This window comes from Drosophila virilis, chromosome 5 (assembly GCF_030788295.1).
Source record: "Drosophila virilis strain 15010-1051.87 chromosome 5, Dvir_AGI_RSII-ME, whole genome shotgun sequence".
NCBI lineage: Eukaryota > Metazoa > Arthropoda > Insecta > Diptera > Drosophilidae > Drosophila > Drosophila virilis.
In genome coordinates, this window is record NC_091547.1 from 17,362,523 (window position 1) to 17,379,473 (window position 16,951).

Genomic DNA, 16,951 nt, shown 5'->3' on the forward strand with positions numbered 1-16,951 from the left:
TGAGCCATAAAAAAGCTTTACATTGTTTCGCCAAATTTGACACAGTTTTGCATAAACATAGCTGGCGCGCTCTTTCTAAAGAGCAGAGCTCTGTTAAACGCAGAGAGTCTGTCTGTTAGTGATAAATTACAGCGCTCTGTTAGTTTTTACACAATTGTTAGCTTAATTAATTATTTGTTGTGCTAGGGTAAATACTTTTATATATTACATATTAAATTAGTTTTTTATAGTTATTGTAAAATAAAAGGCACAGTAAAGATATGTTTACCATTTAATTTGCATAACATTTTGTTTAACAACTATTTGCCTTTATTTTTGTTTTTCTCTCTTTACATTGTCTGTTGTTGTATTTTCACTGCTATTTCAAGCGCACCTGCATTGATTGACAGGCAGGCAGCGCAAAATGGGCAACAGGTGTGCATTTGATTGATGTGTGGGTGTCGATGATAATAACTTAAAATTAAAAATCAAATTTCTAAATACATTGGAAATTATTGTTGTATATACATTAAAATTGAGTGCAAAGTTAATGTGAGCCCTTAAACAGGAAAATATTTTGCAAGTGCCTTAACGCTAGGCCGCACCTAGTAAGTTGATAGAAAATGTTAGCTCAAAAATTGTATTATATATTTTTTTAACTGAAAACTTTATAAGTAAATACGTTAACTCTTAATTAAAGACATATATTCATTGTCTCGCAGTAACATTTAACTCACATTTTTAGCACAGAATCCAGCTGATTTTTAGAACAATCTGCGTTATATTCTCTCGTGCAGAGAGCAAGCGCTGCGTGAGAGGGAGAGAGCGCACGATGCCGATGGCTTCAGAGAAATGTAAACAAGCTGAGAGCTTGCTATAAAATCTGATATACATGTTTTCACTTGAGTATTTTTAATTTTTAACATTATTTTTAAGGAAATTATTACATTCAAATAAGGGATGCCCATAACTTGCAATATTTTGACTACTTGTTGTCTTGTGTGAGCGCTGCAAAGCTTGCTATAAATTATTTACCTACGGCTGCAGAGTTAACAGGGCGGCAGTTAACAGCATCTTAACAGCATCCAGCAAACAGCAAATGGGCTGCTGCGCTCGGCTGGCACATCGGCAATTTCGCTCTCTCGCTCGCCTCGCTCATTGGCGGCTCAGTTGCGGCATTCGGGTGGGCTGCTCGGGATGCTGTCGTCGTTTCGGCTGCGGGCACTTTTCTCGGTCGTTCTGCTCTGTGTATACCCTAAAAATCGTTTCAGTGAGAGTTTGCGATCCCGCGGGTACGGTCGAGACTAACGGGATTTTCGATTACTGTGGCGCAACCCGTTTCCGTATCGAGTTTCGTGTTGTGCGTTCCGCTGCGTGCAGCTAGGCACACGAAATAATATTAGTAAAAAATATGTAAAGAGTTGGCGAATGTTTCATTAATTCTTTGAGATGTGAAACGCAACAAAATGTGGCTGTCGACATTGCGCATACGACGCGTTAGTTACACTTGAAATTAAAATACATAAAAAAAACTCTGAAAGAGAATCCCATAAAAGAGCCGAAATCCAAAATTTAAAACGTGTCGCGATTTTTGAACGTTTCTTTTGGTGCGTTTATTGTCGCGTGTGCCGCCTATACTTTACACTTTACTAGCTGGCAAAATGTAAGCAGTCGATTTGTTGTAAGCGACAACCAATTTGTTGTCATTGTCACAGTTGTCGTTATCGTTGTCGTTGTTGTTGTTGTTTTTGTCGTTGTTAAATTTACAAATCAACGTTTGTCGACTTTCGTGCGACGTCTGTCGGTGGGGCACTTTCCCAGCCGATCCAATACGATCTGAGTGCGGCCCTCCCACGCTCTGTTGTCGTTGTCGCCTCGTTCTCAATGAAAATCATTTTCATGGAAAACACAGCGAATGCCAGCGAGCAGAAAATCACTTTCAGAAAAACGAATCTCGGCAACGGCGTCGTTTGGATTACTCCCAGTTAGCATGAATGTCTATGTGCGTGTGTGTGCTTGGGTGTGTGTGTGTGTGTGTGTGTGTGTAAGCCGGCACAGAAAGACGATTTTCTGTACTGCTCTTTCCAAAAAGATTTTATTTTGTAAGCTTTAGTTGAAATAGTTTTTGCAGGCCTTTGTTGCTGCTTTCCATACAAATTGTGCAAAATTTGTTTTTGTTGTGAATTCTATTGAATGTGTTCAGTATTTATAGGGTATTTCTTATGCAACATGCATTGCTGTGCGCTATTCAGGGCATTTCTTCTCGAGTGTTATCAAATTTCACAGCTCAAGTGCTAAATTGCTGGCATTGAAATCCGCATAACAAATATGAACTATAATCAAATAGAAAAATGTCAAGCACTGAAAGTGTTGAGTGATGCACATTTGTTCAATTGCTAAATTGTTGAAGTGTGCGTGTAATTTCATTACACACAGCGATTTAAAGGTACTTGAATGCGACAAAAGGCAGCCGCAGCAGATAAATGGGAGATAAAATGATTAAGATTGTGCTACTAGAGGAAATGGTTAATGGAGATTGTCTAGATTGAAAATGGTTAATATAGAACCGAGGAAATAAATAAAATAATAAAAGTACATGACCACTGCTTGTCATTAATTGTATATTTTTTTAAATATGCATAATTCTTACAATTATATTAACAAATAATATAAATATAATTATATCAACAAAACTGAAATGAAAAAAATTACATAAACTAAATTAATTAAATAAATATAACTTTTTTTCTGAAGTTAATAGTACTTAAAATTCTAAAGATATAACATGAATATCAACTTAAATAGGTAAACAAAATATGTTAAATAATAATAATAATTTTGATAGCATACAAAATTAAATATCTACTTTTTGGTAGACGCTGTCACATATTAAATAAAACATATCTTTTGCATGTGAGTATATTATCATCAAAAATTTATGGTTTAATTAAAGTAATTTAAAGAGAAAATTGCGGCATTTACTTATAAGTATATCAAATAATAATATATATACCTATATATATTTTTGTTGAATGCTTAGTTAATTTGTCATTTGAATACATGTTTTTATGTGTCTTATATCTTATCTTATATTACAAGTGAATATTTTTATTTAAAACTAGCGAATAATTTACTATAATTTTGAGTCAGGCTATTATTATTTTACTGTCATTAAATTATTTTATAAATTACGTGCCAAATAAAAATCACTTTGTGACAATTATGTCGCAAAAGCAATCGTGCGCTTAATGCATTTCCACTTGCACTTGCCAATTAGCCTCAGGCAGAAACAATAATTAATTATTAAAATACAACTAAAACCATTTTCGACACAATTAATTATAGTAGAGCAAACAATTGTATGCAACCGATGACCACAAGAGACCACAATGCAGCACAGTGCATGACACATTTTATGGATGGGCCGAGCGCGCATTTGAATATGTCCCAAACAAAGTGAATAAATTGCGTATTGAAATGTATTTTAACATGCAATTTATATTGCGGCCAGTGGAAAACCGAAACCCAAACCGAAGCTGTAACCGAATACGTAGCTAAAGCAGGCAGCAGACGACAATTGCATTCAATTGCAATTTGCATGTGTCTGTGGCTTAAGCATATCAAATGACCAGCCAATGTTGCCAGATCGTGCTTAGAGTGTGGCAAGGTCACATGCCAAACTGGGGGCGGCAAAGTGTTAGTCAATGTACTGACATGTCCTGGCATGCAAATGTGCGTTGCCTTCGCGTCCTCCGCCAAGTACACAACAGAATTAGCAGCAACAACAGCTGCATACGATGATGATGCCAAGTGTTGAACGCTCTGATTGCTGCCACAGCCACTGCTACTGCTCTTTGGGAATTTTAGTATTCATAAAAATGTACTTGAACACACATAGCAAACAGCCAGAGCAGAGGCAGAGGCAGCCATGCATGGATTTTTATAGGCTCACTTAGCGCACATAAACCGCAAAAAAAGTATGAAAAAAAATGGCGCCGACTCTGACGCCTGGCACTTGGGGCAGGTACGAGCAGCATAGCTCAGGGCTAAGCCAAAGGGCTCTTTACACACATATACACATATGTGGCACACACATGCAGCACTCGCATACACATACCTGTAAGCTACGCCATAATAATATTGTAACTTTGCACTTCAAATTGCATTTTAATGCAAACACACTTCATTACATTAGATTGCAACAAGAACAACAACGACGGAAATGGAAAAACGTCGACACACTTTTCAGCATCTGCAGCAGGAAAATACACATCCACACATACACTCACACGTACACAAACTTGCATACACAGTGCTTGGCATGTTTGTAAATTGAAGTGCACGTCGATCGAGTAAACTGGCACAACGTACTTTACGCAGCCAGGTTACGTATACGCCACGTTATGTGGACAACATCTCGAACCCATATTAGCTAATGTTGCAAAAAGTTGTTTCTGTATCTTTAAGCCAGTATGGGGCAACTAGTTTTTAAACAAGCAGATTTCTGATGCAATATCATATTTTATCTTCGCATTTATAAGATACATTATCAGTCGGGCATTGATTTTTTATGAGTTTTTTACATTAATTTATGACTACACTTTCTTATAGCAAATTAAAATAATTTTCTATCGATGGATATAGATAGCCAAAACTGTAAGATCTTCATCGCTAGACGCGTGATTGAACTGTAGAGTATCCCAAGGCGTAGAAGGCAATTAAATTCCTTATAGGTTGTACTACTTAGGCCGTCAAATATATATATATAATATTTAATGTAATATTTAATAGTGTTTGAGCTTGTCAAAATAATGGAAATCAAGCATTTGAAATACAAGTGTTCTTTATTGACTCGAGTGTGTATATTAAGATTTTTGAAAGCTCGGCGTATTTTACGTAATGGGGTGCATTTGTTATGTGGAGTTCTTTTAAATATTTTTCTGTTATATGCCACGCCATCTCCATAGTCTGCATTTAATATTCTTGTCAGGGTTTTCAGGATTTCATTTAGCAGTTTGCGCCTGCTCTTTTTTCATTGCGAAGAAGTAATTGCCTTGCCAAAGCTTCCGGTGTAATTCTTTATTATAATATTCCATTTAACACTAATTTCTACCATCAAGCTCTATTTGTTTTATAAATTTTATTTCTTATATGCAGTTGTCGCCTCATATGTTGTTCAAAGATTTATGATTTTCTAAATTGAATATAACTTGTCATCCAACAGTGACCAAATGTTTGACATGGTTTCCCTTTATTTATCAGAAGTTTTTCTAAAATTTTATTGCCGAACGCTTTAAAAAAAATAAAACAGATTTATAAATGTCGCCTGTTTTGGCACTTTCTGCCAATATTTGGTATCAATTTGAATAAAAATGCCTCTGCATATTTCCTACATAGATGTTTTTATGATAGCTTTTCAAAAATATTTACATTAATCGCTTAACGACTGGTTGTTTTCTATTTTTAATATTATTTTTATTTTAATCCATTGGAATGGAAATCCATTTAGGCCGCACCGAACGAAAGCGCCGCAATCTGGCAACGGGGCGTATGATAAATAAACGTATATAGATTTATTATGCGCCAGTTGCAAAAATTGTATTAAACGCCAACATTTTTCGATGCGCTCTACTCTCAGCTCTTGGCTGACAGTTGCGGTTGCCACAGCCAGAGTCACATTCGCATTCACAGTCGCATAGTTTAATAAAATTTTATTTATGATCTGCTCTGCTGAGACCAAAAAAAAAAAAAAATAAGTGAGAGGAACACAAATACAAGTGGAAATGGGGCGAGTTTGTCAACAGCGGCAAAATAAAATTAGTGCGCCGAGGGTAAAAGCATTGCCAGCTATGGCGACGTGGCCGATAAAACACAGCAAGTCAATATATCATAAAAGCACGTCGAACTGCCTCGAATGTCGCGCAAAATGGCGGCGCTGTCTGTGTGTGTGTTTGTGTCCGTGTAGACTAGAAACATGAACGTATACAGTTTCCGATTTCCGTTTTCCTGTTTATCGTTTATTGAGTTTTTGCTACGTAAAAGTAAAAGCATTGCGAGCGCAAAAAACAAACGCCAAGTCTAAAGAGAAATTTGCACTCGTTAGGTCTTTGGCATTACTTTTGCAGTGTCGTCGTCGGCAGCTTCCTCATATTGAACTTTGATGCTGGCACGTTCTGTGCGCTTCCTTGGGCTCCTTTTAAAGATCTACACGCGTTCATACTTGGGCACATGTTTTTCCATTCTTTTGGCCCTGCTCAACTTTCCGTGATTCGTCCTTTTGCGCCTCAGCATGTTGCCAGTTTCCAGTTCCCAGTAAGTCCTCCTTCCTTTTACCAAGAAACTCGTGTGTTGTTAGTCATTTATATGGGCACCATAAATTATAACAAATATGTACGCAAGCGGCATTTTAAATGATTTCCCACAATTCCCCACATAGCTCTCCCCCCATAGCTTTCTCTCTCGCTCTTGCTCGCGTGCCACCTACGACCTGGACCCAAGTTATAAATATACTTTAATTAAAACCGCTTCACTGTGAGTGCAATATGTTGTAAAATATTGAGGTGCGGTAGGCATTTTCTACGTGTTGCTGCTTGATGAGGCGCTTGCGGTTTGATTTGTTGCTGTCTAGGCCAAATATATTGGCATATGCTCAGTTGCACATAAGAAAGTTCCTGTTGCGGCGGTCTTTGTTCCTTGAAAACTGTTGTAGGTATTTATTCGCTTGAGTGACAGCAAAAGTTAATTATTTATTATAGGTTTTGTAAGATAATTTTATGTTAAGCTTAGGCCATTTCTCTTTAATATAAAATATACCATAATATAAGAATGAGCTAGTTAGTGGGTTATAAGTTTTTAGTTCCAAGAGTCCAAAATCCTACTGAGCATTCGGACTTCCTTAGATAAATTTTATTTCCAAAAGCATTTTGTATTTTGCATATTTGTTTAAATAATTTATTTTATTTGCAGACTGGAATTTGATCTAAATTTTAGCACGCATATTTTAGCAAAATTGTCGATACGCTTATATAAATAATATTTAAAAGCAAACAATTTTCAATGGTTTACAAATACTGAAGCACATTTTATTTGCTTAACAATCAATAATAATAAAGTAAAATGCTTAGCATTTATTTAATTAACAAAAAATAAGCCGTACTCTGGACCAATCCAAATTACGCTATTTATAATATTGAAGCAAATATTTTCCATCGTTAAAATATTTTCCGTTTATTCGTTGGCACAGAATCAATTACAGTTTCACTTGTGTATCAATAAATTACGCTCTAATTTCGAGTGACTTTTCGCCATGATGCAAATAAATAAAAACTAAATAAAAACCTTTTTAAAACAAAATCATACAATTTTGCATAATTTGTGAATTTGCTCGCAACACAATAACGGAGAACATAAATTAACGATTTCAACCACATAAATAACACATAAACGATATAAATATAAAAACAAACAAATTAACCCAATCAAATTCGTGAAATTCGGTGACCAGTGTGCGTCTGTTTGTGCGTGTGCGTGTGTATGTGTTTGGGAAAGTGCAGTAAATCTGCTTACAAATTTTGCCGAACCAAAAATAAAGGCAATTAAATAAATTTCAACAACGACAACAACATATTCACTAAATTGCAATGGCAATTTTCCAAAAATATACCACTACTATATATTTTATTTATTGACATGTCAATAATTTGCTGACCCTCGGCCTCACTGCCTCTTTTTTGCAGCCTCCACGAAAATTTGTAAATGGACGTAAATAAAAATGTCAAATTAAATCAAATCAATATATGCACAAATAAGCCCAGTTAACAACAACAACAGCAACAAATGATTGTGGTGTGCGAATGTGAATTCCAGTAGCGCCCGAAAGTAGGCAACGAAAACTGCCCGACGTTTTGCCATTGGCATTGGCGAGCAGCACCAACGGCAGTCGCAGTTCAGACCGAGGCTGCTCTATAGCCATACTGTAGCACCTAGGACATACACACACAAGCACAATCAAAGCGCAAGGCAACCATGTGCCTGGCTGTCAGCTGCCTATTGTCCTTGCTGCTGTGCCTCGTCCTGCCGGCGTTCAACGGACATGCAGCGGCAGCAACACGTGCTCGCGTCAGCTCTTCAACGACAATGACACGAAATATTGAGGAGGAGAACGGTAAGTTGACTAATTTGCAACTCTTTTTAAAATCTTTTATTGAATCTTATACAAAATACCCTTTACTTCCATTGGAAAAAGGGACGTAATGTTTAAATGCTTGGTATCAAGAGAAATGAATAAAATTTTGCTATTACAGGTAAAGGTTAGGTTTTTAAATTATATTATCCTCTAATTGTTTTAGTTTTCGCCTATTACGGAAGCTGACATTTAATGATTCTATTTAGATTTATTGGTTTTTTAGTATAAGCTTATTTATTATAATAAATGTATTATATATTTAATTACATATTACTGAACACGCAAACAACATAAGAATATGTATCACTTATTATATATTTAATATAATAGGTAATATATTTCGCGGCTTTGCTCGGTCCAAGTTTTGTTGCATTAATGTTCCACCCATTAAAGCTGAAATTATATTTCTATTCAAACAAAAGGATTTTGCGCCTCACATACATTTTCGTAAAGATATATATTAACCCTAACATTGCCCACAAATTGTTGACACCCGTTTTCAATACGAACGTATAAGTGTTTAGATAGTGAAACAAATGTCAAACATATTTAAACAATGTTCTTTCAAAATGAGTTCGAGCAAAATTAGTTATTACTTTATTATTACTTTAACTATTCCCAAAGTCAGATTGGATCAGCGGACATAGTTCATACAATCTCTTATTAAATATCTTTGTTTTTATATAAACGGCGGGATTGAGCTATTTTATATTGTAATAACTATTGGAAAATAATTTTGTACATGTTTTCGTGGCTTAATAAACTATTTATAATTCACATAAACATATGGTTATGAGATCACCAGGAATAATTTAAATCGTATTATAAGTAGCGCATATTGCACAAAGGTAGAATACCGCGTTTCAGAAGCAATAAAGTGTACATAATTAGGCTTACAATAAAAGCCAGAGGCAGTAAATATGGTTTATAAGTCCCTGCAACGTTGGGTCCCTTTAAATCGATAAAATCCGATTTCCATACGTGGATAAATATCACATATTTAACATATATAATAAATGAGTCTGGAAACATGGAGCTCAACGTGTGCTTGAAATTATATTTAAGGTAATACAATTGATGAATTTGCACGGCATATGAATGGTTAAATTAACGAATGATTTATTCATATATTTTGAAATAACTTTATATTTTTGTAACAGGGTATACCAAAGTCCTATACTTTCGACTGCAGGCAGCAGCTTCGTTTTTTCGGTGTGCTGCCAAAAAATTGATTGCGCCTGGCGGCAAATGTTGCTCCACTTTTTCCACTTTGCGCCCTTGTCTCTGTGTTTGTGTGTGCGAAATTTAATTTCAAGTGAAAAGTTTGGCTGCCGTTAAGCCAGCCTATATATGCGTGAATGCGTGTGTATGTGTGTGCAACTCTTATTCAATCAACATAAAGTTTATTGTGTGTGAATACGCGCACGCCTTTGTGGCTGTCAAAGCAGCGTTTCTGTCGCTGCGTTATTGAATAAATGAAATTTCTGGTTTATCTTGGCAAAGTTTGTGTGTAAATTTAATACAGTTTAAATTATGTGAAATTGATTTTGTTGGCTGCAAAGCTTCCCCGTCTTACAGCAGCCAAATGTGCCAAGCTCTTTGTAATCGTCTAATACTCCCCTTCCATTCGAGCGAAGAATAAAAAATAAAAAAGAAAGAAACTGGCAAAATAAGCAAAACAAAAGGCAAGAAAACTTACTTTGCACGGCTGTTAATGGTCAGCAGCAGCTGCTGGCAAAGCAATTCAATGGCTTTTAGGGCTTGTTATTCTGTTTGCCTGAGTTATTGCTTGGAGGGGCCGAGATCACTCGCCAGCTGGTCAGCCACCAAAACTTTCGATGGCCATCACTTTCGCCCACTTGCAAGCCAAATAATAATATGTTGCTAATAAATAAGCCAAGCAGGAGCGAGAGAAGTAGGGAAAGCTGAAGGACGCACCATATTTTTGTGTTGCAAGGAAACTTTGCAAAGTTTGCGTTAGTCTTCACTTTTTTCAGCCATCGAAAACTTGGCAAGCAAATTGAACAATAAGCACCACCATTGGGCAGCCGCATAAACAAAGTTCGCCAAGTTTATGGATGGCAAGAAAAATTAAGCGAAGCCACCTTAAAACACCGCTAATTGCGCATTGTGGTGGGACTAATCAGGTAGTTAGTATAATATGTCTATTAAAAGAGCAAAATTTAAACACTACCAAATAATATACAACTCAAGTATGTACACGTACCGTGGGCTACCGGGCGTATGATTTACTTAATAAATTAATACACAGGCAGGCAGGTTGGGAATGTGGATAAGAAGAGTCGCTTGTTTTTGCATTAACATGCCTCAGCTGTGTTCGTTCACTTGACCGGGCAACATGACGTATGAGTTATGTGGGAATATATTTGTCTCATACGACGCGTGGGCGGCTGGCAACTGAATTAGAGGCCAGATAACTTCGGGGCAAACCACTCTCGTCCACCACTTGCACCGCAGCACAGCCACATCCACTTGACTGAAGTCAAACGACAGCCGCAGCCTAAAATCGTCCAATTGAAGGAGAAACGCCTACAGCTGGGCTGCATATTGTTCCAGCAGCTTGGGCAATGTTTTAGTTTTAGTGCTAAAGTTGGAAATAGTCGAAAACACTTCAGGGGCATAAGCTTATACGCATGATGCAAGGGAGAAAAGGGGCGGGCGACCGGGGATGTGGGATTTAATAAATTTAGACTTTATGTGTTTTCAATTGAATTTTGTTGTTGTTGGCGCTGGCACACAAACTTTTCACTTCGGCATTTCAATGTTTTCCAAGTAAACTGCCGGCCGAATAACCGCTACGCCTCATACAAAACCACATCCTTTGCCTGCTCGACGTCGTATTTATCGCATTTCTATGAAAACAACGTACTCAACATTTTGGGAAACAACTTTCGAATTATATTTGGGTTCTCTGCTGGGCGTTCGCTCAATTTGTTGTTGTCTGTTTGAGCCAAAAGTTTGCCATTTGTTGCCGCAGCACAGCTTTATAAATGCTTATTTAGACGCATTTCTGATGAGTTAAGTTTCTGCTGCAACCGCTGTAAACTTGGCCTGCTGCTCTCCATACATATCCATTGGATATAGATATCATACTATTGCACTATAAGATGCACTTGTCCAAAGCGCCAAGTTGCTTGCTAAGCGGCTCGGCTGTGCAAAAGTTTTTGGGACTTAATGGTAAATTTTCAAGATTTTAGAGTCATATAAAACTTGTCTATGCTCAAAGAAATGTATACATATGTGTGAGGAATTCGTGGCTAGTTTAGGAATTGGATTACAGAAAGAAACTATTAAGAATTCGAATGCAAATAAAGAGAATTTTCAATGATACTTCACGGGAAACGATGAAAAAACGTTTAATTTTATAGTTTTTGGAAATTAAACTTTTGCTGAGATTACATAATATTCTTTTCATGTGAGCTTGATTGTGAGAATTTAAAAAATTAAGTAACTTATGTTAAAGTGAAATGAATTCCTTACAGTTGTTCTTAATTATCTTTGTAAATGGATAATTGCTTTTAAAAACAAAACCTTTGTTAAGCAATGATTTTATAAGTATTTATTTTAATATGCTTTTATTTATTTTTTTATTATTAAAACTATTTCATTAATATTTTAAGTTAATGTATTTTTTATTTATATTTAATATATTTTCCTTTCATTTTATTTTCACAGCCTTGCTAAATCTTTTGGCTGGTAAGTTTTCTGTTTGTTTTTCTTTTTTTTTATCAATGGGTTAAATAAACGTGCTTAGCACACATGTTAAGCCCATTTTAAGACCACAAAAACCCGAAAACAATTTTCAAACATTTAGCAACAATTTTGGTGCGGCATGGACATCAAAATATTATTGATGTTCGGACAAAACCCAAACAATTTGCACACAAAATTGACCAGACCAAATAATAGATGCCGCAACAATAACAACAGCGGCAACAACAACAGCAGCTGCTACCACGCCCACAACACACACACGCCCCAAAGCCAAGATGCCGAAGGGAAAGCGCGGGTAAAACCCCAAAGCAAGAATCAGCGTAGTAATGAAGGATATCAAAAGCAAAAGCCAAAAGCTTCGACATGAAATCGAAGCGACTTGCTGGAAAGGATCCCCAAAACAACTTTCAGCCGGTCAAAAGTGATGGGCAACAATGGACAGTCCCGGAGGGCCACTGCCGTCCGCTATCTACCCCCACTTTCTCTCTTACTTCCATTCATTTTGTCTATCTCTCTGTGCGTGTAGTTTTCGCTGCTAGCCAAAAACTTTCGTCATTGATTCGACTTGAATGGCAAAAATGCCTGCGCTGCTTAAGTCGCTGCCTCTGGGGCGGCATTTTTGGGGCAAGTTTCCTGTAAGCAGAAAGCAGAAAAAATCAGCTGACAGCGCGTTGAATGACAACAGCAAGGAAAAGTCGCCGCTGCGAGGAGTTTGTCAACGTTTTTCTTGCGACAGGCGCACATACACACATGCACACACACACACACACATAAGGCCAACTGTCTGCATGTGCTTTTGGCTCTTGGTGCTAGGAGTAGCCTACTTAGGGCCCAAGCTGATAGCTGGCAGCCTTCTGGCCAGGCCATTCCACTTGAAACGTAGTTGACGCCGGCTGCCGCATGTTGTGATTTCTTGCTGTTTGCCGAGGACATTGTCCTTGTTTGCCTTGGCTGGCCCAAATACCAAGGAGCACGGCCAGAGTTCTGGCACTCCTCATACTTGTTCATTTCATGGCTTTACAAGGACATTTATCATTTTCCTAAGTAGACGGCGCGTACGTCACAAAAAGGCAGCCCCCATTCGTCCACGCCCTCCGCAGACTATCGTTCATTTCTATATATCATTGCAGCAGGGTTGGCGAGTGCAAAATAAAAAAATAAAAATTGAAATTTTACCCAAATGTTAAATAGAATTCATTTTCCTTAGTTTCAGATTTGCGGTTCTTATACATCTTTTTTGCTTGTCTCATTCTATCTCTTATTTCTCCTCTACTCTGGCTTTTCTCTCTTCGTGTTTTTGTTATTCATAGCGCTTTTTGCACTGTTTGTCTCTTGTATTATTTTTGTATATGAATTTCTGTGGCTGTGTGGCCAAGAACTGTTCGAGGCGTGGGAAAAGTGCCCAATTGGCAAGGCAAAAAAGTTGGAAAATTTAAGCCTACTTGAATTTATTTGCGCTCATTAAGCCTGACAGTCGAGATGAGTCCATTTCTTATAGCCACTCGTGTTGACTGATTGCCAGACGCTTAAAGAGTTCAGCGCGCTGTCTATAAATAATTCTTCAGCTGGTATTTAAACAGCCAACAATTTAATATCCTTTCAGTTCCTTGGCATATGCAATAATATTTTCAACACAATTTTGGAAAGTAGCTGCCGCGCCTTAAACAGACTCACTAATGAACAAATAAAGCTTAGCGAACCGCAACCGAAAAAAAAAGAAGCAGAACGGCGCACAAGAAATGAAAGTAGGCCCTAATAAATCACAGCCAAAAAAGAAATAATACAAATACCAGGAAAATAAAGCCCCAACCCATGCAGAGACAAAAGCAGCGGCAGCGACAACGGCCAAACGAAATGACAAAACATTTTTGCATGGGAATTCATGTTTGACTTATGAGATTTTCTACGCAAATTCCAGCAGCCGAATGTCCAAATGCTATCACACAAAAGCCAAATGACAACAACAAACAGCACTGACAATTAAAGAGACACAACAAATTTATCGAAGTTGAAATACTCTTGCTCGGAATATACTTATTAAAAGGCTTTTTTGACATCTTAATTTGGAATATTTGTGTGAATTGTCTATCATATGGGCTTAAACCAAATATTTTAGTCAAAAATATGAACACCCATTATATAATAATATATTAATAATTTATTAAGATTTAGTTTCTTTATTGCAAATAACAAGCATGGAACTTGAAAAACAACTGTTCAAAATGTAACAAATTTTTTAATCTTATATGCTGAAAATTTTCTTATCTTAAATACATTGGTAAGAAACATTATAAAATGTTTGCTGATAACTATGTAATTGGTAAATATTTTTGGTCAGGAATTTTATGATCGCAGCTTCCATAAAATTGTCTAAAATGTTTAACTTATTTTGTAGAAATTTGTGTGGCCAAGCTCAGCTGGAAAATGTTTATCAGTTGCACACTGCAAACTTAATAACAAACTTCTAATACCCAACTGAACTAACAAGCGGACATAGCTCAGAGTATGTGTGGGTGTGTGTCAAGCTGGATTCACATAAAGTCAACAAGAAAAATCAAACAACTTTGTTGAGTCTGGTGCTGACCATTCCCCCGGTTCGATTGCCCTATGCACGAACTTCGTTCCAGCACTATACAGAGTTTATTGTCGGTTTGGCTGTGAGAGCAAAGCTGTTGCCAGTTGCCAGTTGCCAACTGGCAACTATTATGCTTTGTTAATCGGCTTAGGCATTTTTGCCTGCCTTACGCTCTGCGTGACGATTTACTTGACAAAGCTAGCAGCTCAGACAAGCAAGTTGAGCTGGTTGGAAGATGTTGCCATGTGGCCTAGGCTGATTGTCTGTACTCTTGGCATTTTGTTCATTTGCCGCACGCGCCATAAACTCAGACCACATCATTACAGGACCAGACTCCACCTGAGCTGGAGACAAACTCTGATGAGTTGGCTTTGTTTTTGCAGCCCTCCAAATTTGTGAAGATTTTGCGGCCTGTGTCTTGCCTCATTTGGCTGGCAGCTTAGGCCAAGGAAGACACATACACACACACACACCACACGCACACAAATATATACAAGCCTTAACAAATCCCATTCCTGACCCGATCTAATGCTCCCCTGTGACCTGGGCACAAAAAATCGTTTTGTGTGTTTTCGTTAGCATTCCGTGTGGAATTTGATACTTGATTATTTGTTGCCGCCCTCAAGCGTGCATAATATATCAAAGGAGCGTAAACGTCAACTCGACGAAGGACTCCGAATCAGAATTTACCTCCTAAAATCTTCCCACCCTCTCATTTGGCCTGGCCTCCATGCATGTGTAGACATCAGGCAAGCAGGCAGGCGTCAAATTTTGTGTTTTTAGTTACATTTTAGTGTTGGCCGCAAGATAAATAAATAAATAAACAGTTGCGGCCTTTTACCTGCAGGCCCCAATATGCTTACGTGCATGCCCTGCCTCATTGCGTATGCTAAGGAGTCCAAAGTTTTCTTAAAGTTTGTTTCCCAAAAAATCAAAATCTCTTAAAGGCAAAGTTAGAATTCATTTTGACTGTGTAAAAAATAATGCAAAAGTTTTCTATTAATCTCTAGCAGTTCTCGCTGCTGCTTCTGCGGATTTGCATACTCAGACTGGCTGCTAACTTTATAAACAGATGAATGCATAAGTGTTTTCGCACACCAACGCAACAGTTGAGCCCGAACTGACCAAAAGTGATTGCATATTTTCGGGGGCAGGAGATGAGAATTAGCTGCAGATATACATATATTTTCAACAAATTCAAAATTCGACTGATTTTGAATTTACTTAAAGATTAAAACTTTGTATTGACATCAATTCTAAACTAAATTGCAATATGCAAATGCATTGGAATTCATCAACGCATACATTTAAAAAAGTGTTGCTTAACGCTTAATGTTATTTAATTAATTTAAATGATTGATATAAACAACAAATGCTAATTTATGTAAATATCAATTTGCAATATTCCAACAATTAACTTTAAGTTAATAAGCAGCTGTTGTTGATTTGAGTTTATTTAATGGGCTTAAAATAGCTAAGCTGATTGAAATAAATCATTTAATATTTTCTATTTACCGAGTTAAATGGGCGAAAACTGTTTCTATACACAGCTCTCACTTCTTTTTTTTTTAATACAAAGATTTCGTTTTTTAGTACTATAATTAAAATATTCAACTTATTTTTTTCAAATTGTATCGAAAACAATTTAAGATAAATTGATGACAGCAAAACGATAATAAACTGAGCTTTGCAAACAAAATTAAAAATATGTAGATACATGTATTTTTATTATATCGAAAAACTTTTAAACTTTTGCTAATACATATGTATATGAAGAAGTAGGAGAAAATCGTTGATAACATAAGATCCGATTGAATCAGTCACTAAGCCCTGTTACACATTGCCAATTAGTGCAGTTAAAGCCTCAGCTTGAGCCTACCAATTAGACAGTGCACTAATCATAAATGTTAAGTCGTTAGCAGCTCGACAAATGCATTTAACATAGACACAGACAGACTTTTGGAGGCAGAGAAAGGTCCTGTGTGCGGAGCAACACCTTAAGGGCTTAAAGGGAAAAGCTCCAGGATGCGGCGCCAAAGTTCTGCGTTAGTGTCTGTGTCTGCAAATGACAATCGTAGCTTGCAATTTCATATGTCACCCAAGCAGTAAGCCAGGCACACACACACACACACACACACATAGACACTCACATATGTAACAATTTGCTGGCTGTGTGTGCTGGGCTTTTCGCTTGTTATGCAACATTTAAGGCCATTTGCATACAAAATCCAAATTAAATTTTGACATTGACTAACTGACCGACACGCTGGCGCTGGTATCTCTTCTTCTGACTTCGATGTGGCAGTCGCAGCATTGCCAGAGCAACTGTGTTGCATACTTTCTGGCTTTGCAAATGCATGTTGCATGCTTCAGACGCAGCAGTTCATTCGCCTCTCAACTGCTTATTTTGCTCACACATTTCGGAGATTCTATACACTGTTGTGCACTTTTTTAATTAGAGAACAGAATGGGCGGGG

At 37.1% G+C, this 16,951-nt stretch overlaps 1 protein-coding gene across 6 annotated transcripts in view; it reads left to right on the forward strand.

The window, feature by feature from the left end:
• Window positions 1-1,248: 1,248 nt before the first annotated feature.
• The window catches only part of side-VIII (sidestep VIII), a 71,071-nt gene continuing 55,368 nt past the window's right edge, over window positions 1,249-16,951 (forward strand). For 3 of the 6 annotated variants that reach the window (XM_015173933.3, XM_015173935.3, XM_002049571.4), the window contains exons 1-3: window positions 1,249-1,642; window positions 7,716-8,143; window positions 11,861-11,881. In XM_015173933.3, coding sequence (XP_015029419.1) covers window positions 8,005-8,143; window positions 11,861-11,881 — 160 coding nt within the window. In that variant the 5' untranslated portion in view covers window positions 1,249-1,642; window positions 7,716-8,004. The remainder of the gene's footprint in view (window positions 1,643-7,715; window positions 8,144-11,860; window positions 11,882-16,951) is intronic. The other 3 variants (XM_032436939.2, XM_015173934.3, XM_070209972.1) reach the window with 2 other exon arrangements.